Source organism: Salarias fasciatus, chromosome 3 (genome assembly GCF_902148845.1).
Source record: "Salarias fasciatus chromosome 3, fSalaFa1.1, whole genome shotgun sequence".
NCBI lineage: Eukaryota > Metazoa > Chordata > Actinopteri > Blenniiformes > Blenniidae > Salarias > Salarias fasciatus.
Genome location: NC_043747.1, coordinates 29,911,492 through 29,924,436, shown reverse-complemented (window position 1 = coordinate 29,924,436; position 12,945 = coordinate 29,911,492). Strand labels below are relative to the sequence as shown.

Below are 12,945 nucleotides of genomic sequence, written 5' to 3'. Positions count from 1 at the left end.
CTGGACGTGGACCTGGACGTGGATCTGGATCTGGACCTGGACCTGTCGTGGCTTTCAAAGTTCTGCTCCTCTGCTATGAAAAAGGACGGGAAATGAAAGGTGGTGGTTCCACTGATACCTGAGAACCCCGGTCTGGCTCCAGACCTGGTCTGGCTCCAGACCTGGTCTGGATCTAGACCTGGTCTGGATCTAGACCTGGTCTGGTCCAGGACCCGGTCTGGCTCCAGACCTGGTCTGGATCTAGACCTGGTCTGGTCCAGGACCTGGTCTGGCTCCAGACCTGGTCCTGTGGACACTGAGGCAGGAAGGGGACAAAGGAAGCCAGACTGACAGATAGAAAAATGCTTTAATCCTCTGATAGAAACTCTAAATGCTGCCATCTAGTGGCGACACTGTACAACCACCCATAGCACGACACGGACGACACTGACACTGAGGACCGGGTCCAGGACCGGGACCGGGACAGGGCTGGGGCTGGGACCGGGTCCAGGACTGGGACGAGGTCCAGGACCAGGACCGGCAGCGAGTGGATGGACGGTTACCATGACGACGACAGACCGGCATACTGAGAGGTGATTGATTCAAACGGAGCAGTTCCAGAACCAGCAGCTGGACTCTTCTGGTCTGAACCGGTTCTGCTTCAGGACATGGAGGACCAGGTTCATCTCAGGATCCGGTCTGTGGCGAGGAGGAGGGACTCCTCAGGTCCACCGGAAGACCCAGTCCTCAGTCCACTTCTCTACTGAAACAGGTTCCACCAGAACCCAGGTCCTGGTCCTGGTCCTGGTCCCCTGCTGTCCAGCCCAGGATCGGTGCTGAACCCACATCTGACTCTGGTTCTCCAAGCTGAGTCGGTTCTGGGTTTGGGAACCCTGATTCCAGGGTGGCTCTTGAAGCTAGGACCACCTCTGGAACCAGGGTCTGGACCTGTCTTTGGTTCCAGGTTCTAGGTCTGGAGTCCACAGAGTTCCCGGTCCAGACTCCTGAAGCTGAATTCAGTTTGAGGAACTTAAACCCGGAACAGATTCTAGTTCTTCAACCAGGTTCTGGACCTGAACTCGGACTTGGTGTGAAGATATGTAGAACCTGGACCTGGTTCCGGTTTACAGCTCCAGAACCTGGACTGGCTTCAGAGCCGGATCTGGAAACCAAGTCTGTTTCAAGGAACCAGCTCCTCAACCCGGCCCCAGATCCAGGTTCTGGACCACAAACCATGCAGAGGTTCCAGGTTCCAGGACCAGAACCACCATCTCAGGTTCTGGTCCCTGAAGCAGACTCTGCTTCTTGAGCGGAGCTGCCGGGCTGAACCCGGTCCTGGTTCTGGACTTCACCAGGTTTAGTACACATCATGATACAGGAGGAAGTCCAGCAGAGCCGGGACGCGGAGACAGAGACCCAGAACCGGGCCAGACCGCGTTCCAGAGACCCAGACCAGAACCAGACACACCAGGTTCTGCTGCGCTGCTGACGGAATGGTTCGGAGCGTTTTGGGGTTCTGGTCCGGTCTGGTCTGACTCGGCGTCCAAACTGTTCTGGACCGGGTCCGGGAAACAGGTCCCGGTAAGGAGTCCAGGGGTCCTGCAGGAGGACCGGCTCAGGGGTCCGTCAGAAGTGGACGTGTCCCGGGTGAGGGGCGGGGGGCGGTCCCCCTGAGGACAGGTCCGGGACCAGGCCCCGGCCCAGCTGCCGGCCCAGATGGTAGTTCTGAGTCAGGTGGTCCTCGGGCCAGTCGGGCCGGGACAGCAGCGGGTCCATGTGGGGCCCCGGGGCCCGGTGCAGGACCGGGTAGGGGCCCAGCGCCGGCTCTCGCTCCAGCAGCGGGTGTCCGGGGGCCCGGTGGGACCCGTCGGGTCCGAACGGGGACGGCGTCAGTAAGGACGGGTCCCGGTCCAGGGTCTGCAGGGACGGAGAGTCCATCTGGTACAGCTGCTTCCTGTGGACCTGCTGGACCTGCTGGTCCTGCTGGTCCTGCTGGACCAGGCGGGCGTGGCACAGCTGCTTCTTGTGCATGTGGAGGTGGTTCTGGTGGTTCTGGTGGTCCTGGTGGTCCAGCGGGCCCTGATGGCCCTGATGGCCCGGGTCCAGCTGCTTCTTCTGGTTCTGGAGGCTGAGCTGGACCTCGTAGTGCTGCCTCTTCTGGCTCTGGGTCGGGTCCGGCTCCTGCCGGTCCATCGGGGGGGGCTGGTACTGGGCCTTCTTCTGGTTCTGCGTGGGGTCCTTGTCCTGGGGGTCCATCTGGACCTGCCGCTGCTGCGGCTGCTTTTTCTTGCTCTGGTTGTGGTTCTGGTCCTGGCTCTGGCTCTGGTTCTGGTTCTGGTCCGGCTGGAGCTGGGTCTCCTCCTGGTCCATCTGGACGTAAAACTGCTGCTTCTTCTGGCTCTGGATCTGGTTGTGGACCTGGTTCTTGATGTCCTTCCAGTGCCGGCCCCGCAGGACGGGCTCCAGGTCCAGGCAGCGCTGGCAGACCTCCTTGCCCGGGACGGTCTGGACCAGGACGTGGACCCCCAGCTGTCTCCAGATGGCCTCCTTCTCCGCCGTGGACCAGGGGCGCCGCTGGACCTTCTTCGGGGCCATGGGGACTGAAAGCAGAGACAGGGTGAGCTCTGGAGTCCACGTGGGACCGGGTGGACCCCGGCGCCGGACGGGGGACCCACCTGAGACGGGGGTCTGCAGTCTGGAGTCCGGGGGGACCAGGGCAGGAAGCGGTCTGTGGCTCTTGGACAGACCTGTGGGACAGACAGAGGTGAGACGGCGCCTCCCAGTGGACAGAGGGCGGGACAGCAGGCTGCTGGGACTCAGGGACCGGGGAGAGGTCAGCCCAGGGTCAGGGGTCAGGGTGAGAGTCCGTCAGGACGAGAGGTCAGAGGTCAGGGTCAGGGTCAGGACTGAAGCCACAGGGGTCAGAGGTCAGGGTCAGGACTCAGTGTCAGGGGTCAGAGGTCAGGGTCAGGGCTCAGTGTCAGGGGTCAGAGGTCAGGGTCAGGACTCAGTGTCAGGGGTCAGAGGTCAGGGTCAGGACTCAGTGTCAGGGGTCAGAGGTCAGGGTCAGGGCTCAGTGTCAGGGGTCAGAGGTCAGGGTCAGGACTCAGTCTCAGGGGTCAGAGGTCAGGGTCAGGACTCAGTCTCTGGGGTCAGAGGTCAGGGTCAGGACTCAGTCTCTGGGGTCAGAGGTCAGGGTAGGTTTACATGAAATCCGTTTTATTTTTTCCGTTGCAGTGTTTCTGAGTTCGGTGTTGTGTTTCCTCTCAGTCTGACCATCAGCAGGGTCCGTCAGCGGAGTGAAGACACGTCCACACTGAACAGGAGGTCCAGTTAATGTGCTGCAACAAACAAATACCTCTCAATTGAATCTTAAAGAGAAATAATAATAATAATGTAAATAATGAACTCTCCTCCTCAGAGTTTCTCTGTTACAAAGAAATAAAGGGCTTTTAAGCTTCGTTATAAAAGAAAATAAAGCATCAGAAACCGACAGAGCAGCGACTTGAACTTCCTCAGCAAACCAGGAGAATCAGTTTCATCAGACCCTGAACTGAGGGACAAACCGAAACAGTGAAGCCTGTTTCTCATCACAAGTCAGAGTGTTTCCCTGAAACAGTACAGTAACTGAGTACTAGTATCATCCATCAGAGACGTCTCCAGTGGAGCCCATGCCGGTCTCCTCCTGGTGCTGAGCGCCGAGCCTCTGGTCTGTCAGGAGACTCTGTTCTTGCTGAAACTCGTCTCTCAGTCGACGGAGCCGACTGGAAAGTAGAAGCAGGACGCTGCCAGTCTGCAGCCTCTGGGAACCTCTCCTTCCAGTAACCAGCAGGCGCCACATCAGCTTCCAGGGGCTCTGAGCGGTGGTCGCTCGCTGAGCCCCGGTGAGGCTCTGCCACAGCTCTGAGGCTGTGTCGGCTTCCTCTGCCTCCCCGTGGACGGCGCCGGCCTGGGATCAAACTCTCTCCGGAGCTGGCACCTCTCTGGCTGGGCGAGGGTCCCGGCGCTCGGCGTGGAAGGCGTCATGGAGACCGTCGAGAACCTGCTTCCTCTCTTCGCCTGCCTTCCTCAGCAGCTCGTCTGTCTCAACACTGCGCTTCCATCCACTGGGTCAGAGCCCTGGTCCTCCGTCATGCTGTGTCCTGGTGGGTTCAGAGCCCTGGTCCTCCGTGGTGCTGTGTCCTGGTGGGTTCAGAGCCCTGGTCCTCCGTCATGCTGTGTCCTGGTGGGGTCAGAGCCCTGGTCCTCCGTCATGCTGTGTCCTGGTGGGGTCAGAGCCCTGGTCCTCCGTCATGCTGTGTCCTGGTGGGGTCAGAGCCCTGGTCCTCCGTCATGCTGTGTCCTGGTGGGTTCAGAGCCGGCATGAGGGTGGAGCAGCCCTCTGAGATGAAGGTCAGCTTCACGGTGAGGGCCTTCAGCTTCTCTGTTTCCAGCAGCCTGACAATGTTTGTGACTGAGGGAGGATGAGAACTCTGTCCAGATGAGCCTGATCTTGGTGGTGCTGCGCTGCCTCAAGCCAGCTGTTCCAGCTGCTGCCCACCGATCAGGAGGAGCCTTGGTGTGCACAGACTCCTTGCTGATGAGGAAGCTCGCCCATCCTCTCTGTCCAGCAGGCTTCTTGCAGAAGACAGATCTCAGATCTCATCGCCGACACAGGTGATGCAGCTGGAGAGCTGCCAAGTCTCACCCAGCAGATGGTCACGTGGCAGAGGCAGGTCACATGGACACTGTGGGCATCAGACCATCTCCCTGTGCACACGCACACACACACAGTTATTATACATTATTTTGTTCACACAATCTACTGTTAAAAGTGTCCTTTTTCTCCTTTCATTAAGTCTAACAAATACAACAACACACTTTAACATTTGATTACTACCATGAGCTCCTTGTCCAGCAGCCTGCCGGCACGCCGTCAGAGTAGGGCTGAACGATATGGGCACAATGTCATCTCGATGTCCATGCCGGATATCTCGATATCGATACCATATATTACAATGGATTCAGTGAAAGTTCAGCATTTTTCAGAATCATAAAAACATCATAATACAAAAGGATGTAAAAAAAAAAAAAAAAAAAAAAAAAGCAGTTATATTCATGAGAGCTCACTGACAGCGCCCCCCCCCTCCCCCATCCCTCGCCTGCAGTGTTTCACTAGACCCGGCTGTAGCTTCTTCAGCTGGTGCAGAGGGACGTCAGCCTCGGCCCAACAGCCTCACAGTCCGGAACAAACTGGTTCCTGCTGCTCAGTGTCTGCTGGAGAGGAACCTGCTGCTGGAGAGGAACCTGCTGCTGGGGAGGAACCTGCTGCTGGAGAGGAACCTGCTGCTGGGGAGGAACCTGCTGCTGGGGAGGAACCTGCTGCTGGAGAGGAACCTGCTGCTGGGGAGGAACCTGCTGCTGGGGAGGAACCTGCTGCTGGAGAGGAACCTGCTGCTGGAACCTGCTGCTGGAGAGGAACCTGCTGCTGGAGAGGAACCTGCTGCTGGAACCTGCTGCTGGGGAGGAACCTGCTGCTGGAACCTGCTGCTGGAACCTGCTGCTGGAACCTGCTGCTGGGGAGGAACCTGCTGCTGGAGAGGAACCTGCTGCTGGAGAGGAACCTGCTGCTGGAGAGGAACCTGCTGCTGGAACCTGCTGCTGGAGAGGAACCTGCTGCTGGAACCTGCTGCTGGAGAGGAACCTGCTGCTGGAACCTGCTGCTGGAGAGGAACCTGCTGCTGGGGAGGAACCTGCTGCTGGGGAGGAACCTGCTGCTGGAGAGGAACCTGCTGCTGGAACCTGCTGCTGGAGAGGAACCTGCTGCTGGAGAGGAACCTGCTGCTGGAACCTGCTGCTGGGGAGGAACCTGCTGCTGGAGAGGAACCTGCTGCTGGAGAGGAACCTGCTGCTGGAGAGGAACCTGCTGCTGGAGAGGAACCTGCTGCTGGAGAGGAACCTGCTGCTGGAACCTGCTGCTGGAGAGGAACCTGCTGCTGGAACCTGCTGCTGGAACCTGCTGCTGGAGAGGAACCTGCTGCTGGAACCTGCTGCTGGAGAGGAACCTGCTGCTGGAACCTGCTGCTGGGGAGGAACCTGCTGCTGGAACCTGCTGCTGGAACCTGCTGCTGGAACCTGCTGCTGGAGAGGAACCTGCTGCTGGAGAGGAACCTGCTGCTGGAACCTGCTGCTGGGGAGGAACCTGCTGCTGGAACCTGCTGCTGGGGAGGAACCTGCTGCTGGAGAGGAACCTGCTGCTGGAGAGGAACCTGCTGCTGGAGAGGAACCTGCTGCTGGAACCTGCTGCTGGAGAGGAACCTGCTGCTGGGGAGGAACCTGCTGCTGGGGAGGAACCTGCTGCTGGAGAGGAACCTGCTGCTGGGGAGGAACCTGCTGCTGGAACCTGCTGCTGGAGAGGAACCTGCTGCTGGAGAGGAACCTGCTGCTGGAGAGGAACCTGCTGCTGGAGAGGAACCTGCTGCTGGAGAGGAACCTGCTGCTGGAGAGGAACCTGCTGCTGGGGAGGAACCTGCTGCTGGAACCTGCTGCTGGGGAGGAACCTGCTGCTGGAACCTGCTGCTGGAACCTGCTGCTGGAACCTGCTGCTGGAGAGGAACCTGCTGCTGGAGAGGAACCTGCTGCTGGAGAGGAACCTGCTGCTGGAACCTGCTGCTGGGGAGGAACCTGCTGCTGGAACCTGCTGCTGGAACCTGCTGCTGGAACCTGCTGCTGGAGAGGAACCTGCTGCTGGAGAGGAACCTGCTGCTGGAACCTGCTGCTGGGGAGGAACCTGCTGCTGGAACCTGCTGCTGGGGAGGAACCTGCTGCTGGAGAGGAACCTGCTGCTGGAGAGGAACCTGCTGCTGGAGAGGAACCTGCTGCTGGAACCTGCTGCTGGAGAGGAACCTGCTGCTGGGGAGGAACCTGCTGCTGGGGAGGAACCTGCTGCTGGAGAGGAACCTGCTGCTGGGGAGGAACCTGCTGCTGGGGAGGAACCTGCTGCTGGAACCTGCTGCTGGAGAGGAACCTGCTGCTGGAGAGGAACCTGCTGCTGGGGAGGAACCTGCTGCTGGGGAGGAACCTGCTGTGCTTCAGGAAGCAGGCTGCTCTTCCTTGTTCCTCACACGGACTGTGGAGGCTGTGATCGTCTCGTGTGTCTCTGCGAGTCCCGTCCACGGAACGTTGACAGCATTTACAGAAAAGCGTCTCCCCTGAGGCAGAACGGTCCGTGTCCTGCTCCGTGTTCAGCGCTTAGCGAGCAGTTTTACCAACTGTCTGAATGTGTGAGAGGAGAGAGCAGAGCGCTGGGGCATGGTGGTGTTGTTGTGTTAGCATTAGCATTAGCATGTTAGCAGCATTGAGGAAGTGACGTACACGTCGCGACAGCTCGGCGCTCCCCCGGAATGTCTGCTTTGCACCATAAGGTTCCATTTTCCCCCGAAAACTGACTCTCAGGCCAGATTAGGGCCGATTCCGCAATATTCCGCGTTTTATTCCAATTCTGTTTTTATTGGTCATTTCTGTGATTCGGTCAACACGGATTTCATATGGCTGGAGTCAAGGTGAGGACTGAAGCCGCAGGGGTCAGAGGTCAGGGTCAGGGGTCAGGGTCAGAGGTCAGGGCCAGGGGTCAGCGGTCAGGTTCAGGACTCAGTGTCAGGGGTCAGAGGTCAGGTTCAGGAGTCAGAGGTCAGGGCCAGGGGTCAGTGTCAGGGTCAGAGGTCAGGTTCAGGAGTCAGAGGTCAGGGTCGGGACTCAGTGTCAGGGGTCAGAGGTAAGAGGTAAGGGCCAGGGGCCAGGGATCAGAGGTCAGGCTCAGGACTCACCCTCGGGTCTGAAGTCCTTGTCGGTCCTCAGCTGGATCGCTCGTTTCTTAGGTTTCTCTCGTCCGTCTGGATCACCTGGAGACGACACAGATCAGGAGACTCGGAAGCGGAACCGGACCGGGTCTACCTCTGTCCAGCCCGGTCCTACCTCTGTCTGGACCGGGTCTACCTCTGTCTGGACCGGGTCTACCTCTGTCCGGACCGGGTCTATCTCTGTCCGGCCCGGTCCTACCTCTGTCTGGACCGAGTCTACCTCTGTCCGGACCGGGTCTACCTCTGTCCGGACCGGGTCTACCTCTGTCCGGACCGAGTCTACCTCTGTCTGGACTGAGTCTACCTCTGTCTGGACCGAGTCTACCTCTGTCTGGACCGGGTCTACCTCTGTCTGGACCGAGTCTACCTCTGTCCGGCCCGGGTCTACCTCTGTCCGGCCCGGTCCTACCTCTGTCCGGCCCGGGGTTCTGCAGGCCCAGGTTGTCCCACTCCCTGCCCAGCATGTGGTAGAAGTCGGTGGTCTTGGCGGCGGCCTCCCAGTCCCCGTCCTGCAGGTTCTCTCCGATGGCGACCTCGCAGACGGTCTTCAGGGTGGTCTTGACGGCCAGCGGGGGCCGGCTCCAGCGGTACCCGGACGCCTTGCGGGCCGCCGACAGGGCCAGGCTGAGGCGGCCCGGGGCCAGCAGGTCCTGCAGGGTCTGGACTCCCGGGTCCAGGGACTTGGCGGCCAGCAGCAGCCGGCCCAGCTCCCGCAGCTTCTGGCTCACGTAGTCGTAGCGCTTCTGTCCCCCGTCCTGCGTCCCCATCAGCTTGTTCCCGTACTTACAGATCAGCCAATCAGATTTGACCTGGACAGGGAGAGAGGCGGAGACATGAGGACAGAGGACGAGGCTGAGACGTGAGGACAGAGGACGAGGCGGAGACGTGAGGACAGAGGACGAGGCGGAGACATGAGGACAGAGGACGAGGCGGAGACGTGAGGACAGAGGACGAGGCGGAGACATGAGGACAGAGGAGGACGAGGTGGAGACGTGAGGACAGAGGACGAGGTGGAGACATGAGGACAGAGGAGGACGAGGCGGAGACGTGAGGACAGAGGACGAGGCGGAGACGTGAGGACAGAGGACGAGGCGGAGACATGAGGACAGAGGAGGACGAGGTGGAGACATGAGGACAGAGGAGGACGAGGTGGAGACATGAGGACAGAGGACGAGGTGGAGACATGAGGACAGAGGAGGACGAGGTGGAGACATGAGGACAGAGGACAAGGTGGAGACGTGAGGACAGAGGACGTGGTGGAGACGTGAGGACAGAGGACGAGGCGGAGACATGAGGACAGAGGAGGACGAGGTGGAGACATGAGGACAGAGGAGGACGAGGTGGAGACATGAGGACAGAGGACGAGGCGGAGACATGAGGACAGAGGACGAGGCGGAGACATGAGGACAGAGGAGGACGTGGTGGAGACATTATGGTGCAGCCTCCCCGGCGTCCCCGTCCAGCCGTCCTCACCTGGTAGGACACGTTGTCCAGGTTCATGCGGTGCAGGATCTCGCTGCAGCTCTCCGAGGCTCCGCTGGAGATGGGCAGCAGGCGGGAGGCGGCGGCCTGGACCCGGGCGCGCTTCCTGGGCCGGTCGGTCCCGCCTTCCGAGGCGGCGCTCCGATCGGCGCCGGGCTCGGGTTCCGGCGGGGGCTCGCCGCCGGCCGGTTCCGCGGCGGACGTCTCGCCGGCGGCGGACGCCTCGCCGACGGCGGACCCCTCGCCGGCGGTGGATCCCTCGCCGGCGGCGCCGTCGTCCGAGGCGCCGCCGGCGTCCGCCGCCTCGCCGGCGGCGCGGTCGACGCCCAGCTTGCGGCGGCAGGACACCTGGTGCTTCCACAGGTCGGCCCGCAGGAAGAAGCCCAGGCACAGCGGGCACGGCAGGTAGTTCCGGGCGTCCACCTCCTCCGACGGCTGGCGGGACGGAATGATCTCCCCGCTGCCCTGCCGGATCACCTGGGGGGGGGGAGCGCCGCTCAGACACGGGTCTGCCACGACAGAACCACTGCCGCGGGGCAGGACCGCCCCAGAACCAGACCAGAACCAGAACACTGCCCCAGAACCAGACCACAACCAGACCACCTCCCCAGAACCAGACCACAACCCAACAGCTACCCTACAGAACAACCCCAGCATCTGACAAATTCCTCGGGGGTGTATCCTGACCCCACCCAGGCGACCCCCTGACCCCTGACCTCCCCCCGGGCGGCCCCCTGACCCCTGACCCCACCCAGGCGACCCCCTGACCCCCGACCTCCCCCCGGACGGCCCCCTGATCCCTGACCCCACCCAGGAGACCCCCTGACCCCTGACCTCCCCCCGGGCGGCCCCCTGACCCCACCCGGGCGGCCCCCTGACCCCTGACCCCACCTGGGCGGCCCCCTGACCCTTGACCCCACCCAGGCGGCCCCCTGACCCCTGACCTCCCCCCGGGCGGCCCCCTGACCCTTGACCCCACCCGGGCGGCCCCCTGACCCCTGACCCCACCCAGGCGACCCCCTGACCCCTGACCTCCCCCCGGGCGGCCCCCTGACCCCTGACCGGTCCCCTGACCCCTGACCCCTGACCCCGCTGACCTCGATGTTGTGCAGGTAGTTTCCGCGGCAGCGCAGGTGCTCCAGCAGCAGCTGGCGCTGCTTGGATCCGGGCGGCAGCACGCTGGCGGCGATGACCTCCTGCTCGTCGGCGTGCTTCCCCAGCATGTGGCGGGCGATCTTGACCTGCGGCCGGCGGCAGAACACGCAGTAGTGCTTCTTGTCCCAGCGCCGCTTGCCGCCGCTCCACGCCGTCTTCACCGTCACGCCCTCGCGCTTCTCCTCCGGGCCCCGCCTCTTGGGCTTCTGGCCCCGCCTCTTCTCCGCCGGGCCCCGCCTCTTCCCGCGCTGCGCCCGCTTGGCGGCGGCGCGGCGCCGGGGGGGCGGGGCGGGCTTCGCGGGCCCCGCCTCCTTCTGGTCCTCCGCCGCCGGCTCCGCCCCCTCCGACGGGGCGGGGGCCGGGGCGCCGTCCGGCTGCTCGTCAACACGGCCGTCCACGGCGTCGGCGGTCTCCATGGCAACCTGGCGAGGGACAGACAGGCGGGGAGTCACTGAGGGACAAGACGACGTCAGAACTGGAACACTCGCACTTCCCAGACTAACTGGGATTTCCCACAGCGCCTGAAGGGGGCGCAGCAGCCCCGGGGCCACAGTTCACCTCCTGACGGGCCACTCTGGGCCCACGGGCCAGATGTTTGGACCCCCTGAAGGACAGCTCGGTTCTCAGGTGATCCAGACCATCATGCTCCACAGGTCAGTCCAGGACCGGGACTGCAGAAGGGGGGGACATGAGGACCAGGACCGGGACCAGCAGGGGGATGGGGGGACATCAGAACCAGAACCAGGCTGCTGGACTCCAGGGACCAGCAGAAAGGGGGACATCACAAACTGTCTCAGCGACAGAACCGGGGGACTGCAGGACCAGGACCAGGACCGGGACCAGCAGGGGGGATGGGGGGACATGAGGACTGGGACCAACAGGGGGATGGTGGGACATCAGAACCAGAACCAGGCTGCTGGACTCCAGGGACCAGCAGAAAGGGGGACATCACAAACTGTCTCAGCGACAGAACCGGGGGACTGCAGGACCAGGACCAGGACCGGGACCAGCAGGGGGGATGGGGGGACATGAGGACTGGGACCAACAGGGTCGCGGGGGACTTGAACCGGGACCTGCAGGGGGGACTAGTAGATTAAAGGACCGGGACCAACAGAGGGGGACGGGTGTACACCAGAACCGGGACCAGCAGGAGGGACGGGGGACTCGAGGACCGGGACCAGCAGGGGGGCGGGGGACCGGAGGACGGTCGACGTGCGTCTGTTTACGGACGCAGCGAGCTAACGGCTAACGGCTAACGGCTAGCAGCTAGCCGCTAGCAGCAGCGCTAACCTGCAGCGGAGACCCGGAAGGAAGAACCGGACCGGAACCGAGCAGCTACCGACTGCAACGCGGAATCAGAACCGGACCGAGGACCGGCTGTAGACCCGCAGAGCCGGTCCCTGCAGGTCCGGGGTGAAGCTCACCTGCTAACGGCTAGCTCCTCTTTTCTTCTGCGGCTGCTGAGGCTTCTTCTGCGGCCTGGAGGAGCAGCAGGAGCCGGGAGCGCCCCCAGCGGCCCGGAGAGCCACTGCAGCAGGACCGGGACGGGACCGGCACCAGGACCAGGACCAGAACCAGGACCAGGACCAGCACCACTCTACAGCCCCAGCGGCCCGGAGAGCCACTGCAGCAGGACCGGGACGGGACCGGGACCGGGACCGGGATCAGGACCAGGACCACTCTACAGCCCCAGCGGCCCGGAGAGCCACTACAGCAGGACCGGGACGGGACCAGGACCAGGACCAGGACCAGGACCACTCTACAGCCCCAGCGGCCCGGAGAGCCACTGCAGCAGGACCGGGACGGGACCGGGACCAGAACCAGGACCAGCACCGGGACCAGCACCACTCTACAGCCCCAGCAGCCCAGAGAGCCACTGCAGCATTTATCTAATTTCATTCACTTTAACACCGGTCAAGAAAACATGAGAAACATCAAATCAAACTTTATTTGTAGAGCACTTTTCATATTTATAAAAACAACGCAAAGTGCTGAACAGTAAAAACAGTCATAAAAACAAAACAAAAAAAAAAGAATAAAAACCGCATCATCAGTCAGTATTTACCACACACAAACACACACACACACACACACACACACTCACAAACACACACACACACACTACCACTTTGCACATCGGAGGAGACATGACACAGAAAAGACATTCCAGCTGAAGGAGGAAACTCTCTTTAATCCTCGTTTTGATGTGAATTGGAATAGATTTCTTTTCGTTTACTTCTCATTGTGTCTGATTTAATTTGCTTCCTTCATTCGTCATTTTACTGTTTTTTTTTTCTACTTTTCAAATCCGTCTCTCTTCAGCTTTACCAACACTTTATTTCTTTTCCATGTTTCCCAGGACGTTTACATAATAAGTTATCATTTTAAATGAATAAAGACTCTGTATTTCTTGTTATTTGTTATAAAATACAGTTTCCCCCTTTGGGACTGACGGCTGAGGCATTTAATAAAAATAAAATGATATATTAAG

General features: G+C 61.1%; 1 protein-coding gene across 2 annotated transcripts; it reads right to left on the bottom strand.

Annotated features, from left to right (window-relative positions):
* Window positions 1–327: 327 nt before the first annotated feature.
* On the bottom strand, window positions 328–11,927 carry LOC115408849 (uncharacterized). 2 transcript variants are annotated; one of them, XM_030119791.1, is made up of 7 exons: window positions 11,879–11,927; window positions 10,397–10,876; window positions 9,291–9,776; window positions 8,227–8,626; window positions 7,785–7,859; window positions 2,655–2,726; window positions 328–2,579 (listed from the first exon to the last, which is right to left on the bottom strand). In XM_030119791.1, the coding sequence occupies exons 2-7, from the start codon at window positions 10,868–10,870 to the stop codon at window positions 1,606–1,608; spliced, it is 2,481 nt and encodes an 826-aa protein (XP_029975651.1). In that variant the 5' UTR covers window positions 10,871–10,876; window positions 11,879–11,927; the 3' UTR covers window positions 328–1,605. The 2 variants fall into 2 exon arrangements, with proteins under 2 accessions (XP_029975651.1, XP_029975660.1); XM_030119800.1 differs by lacking the exon at window positions 11,879–11,927 and adding an exon at window positions 11,745–11,857.
* Window positions 11,928–12,945: the final 1,018 nt, after the last annotated feature.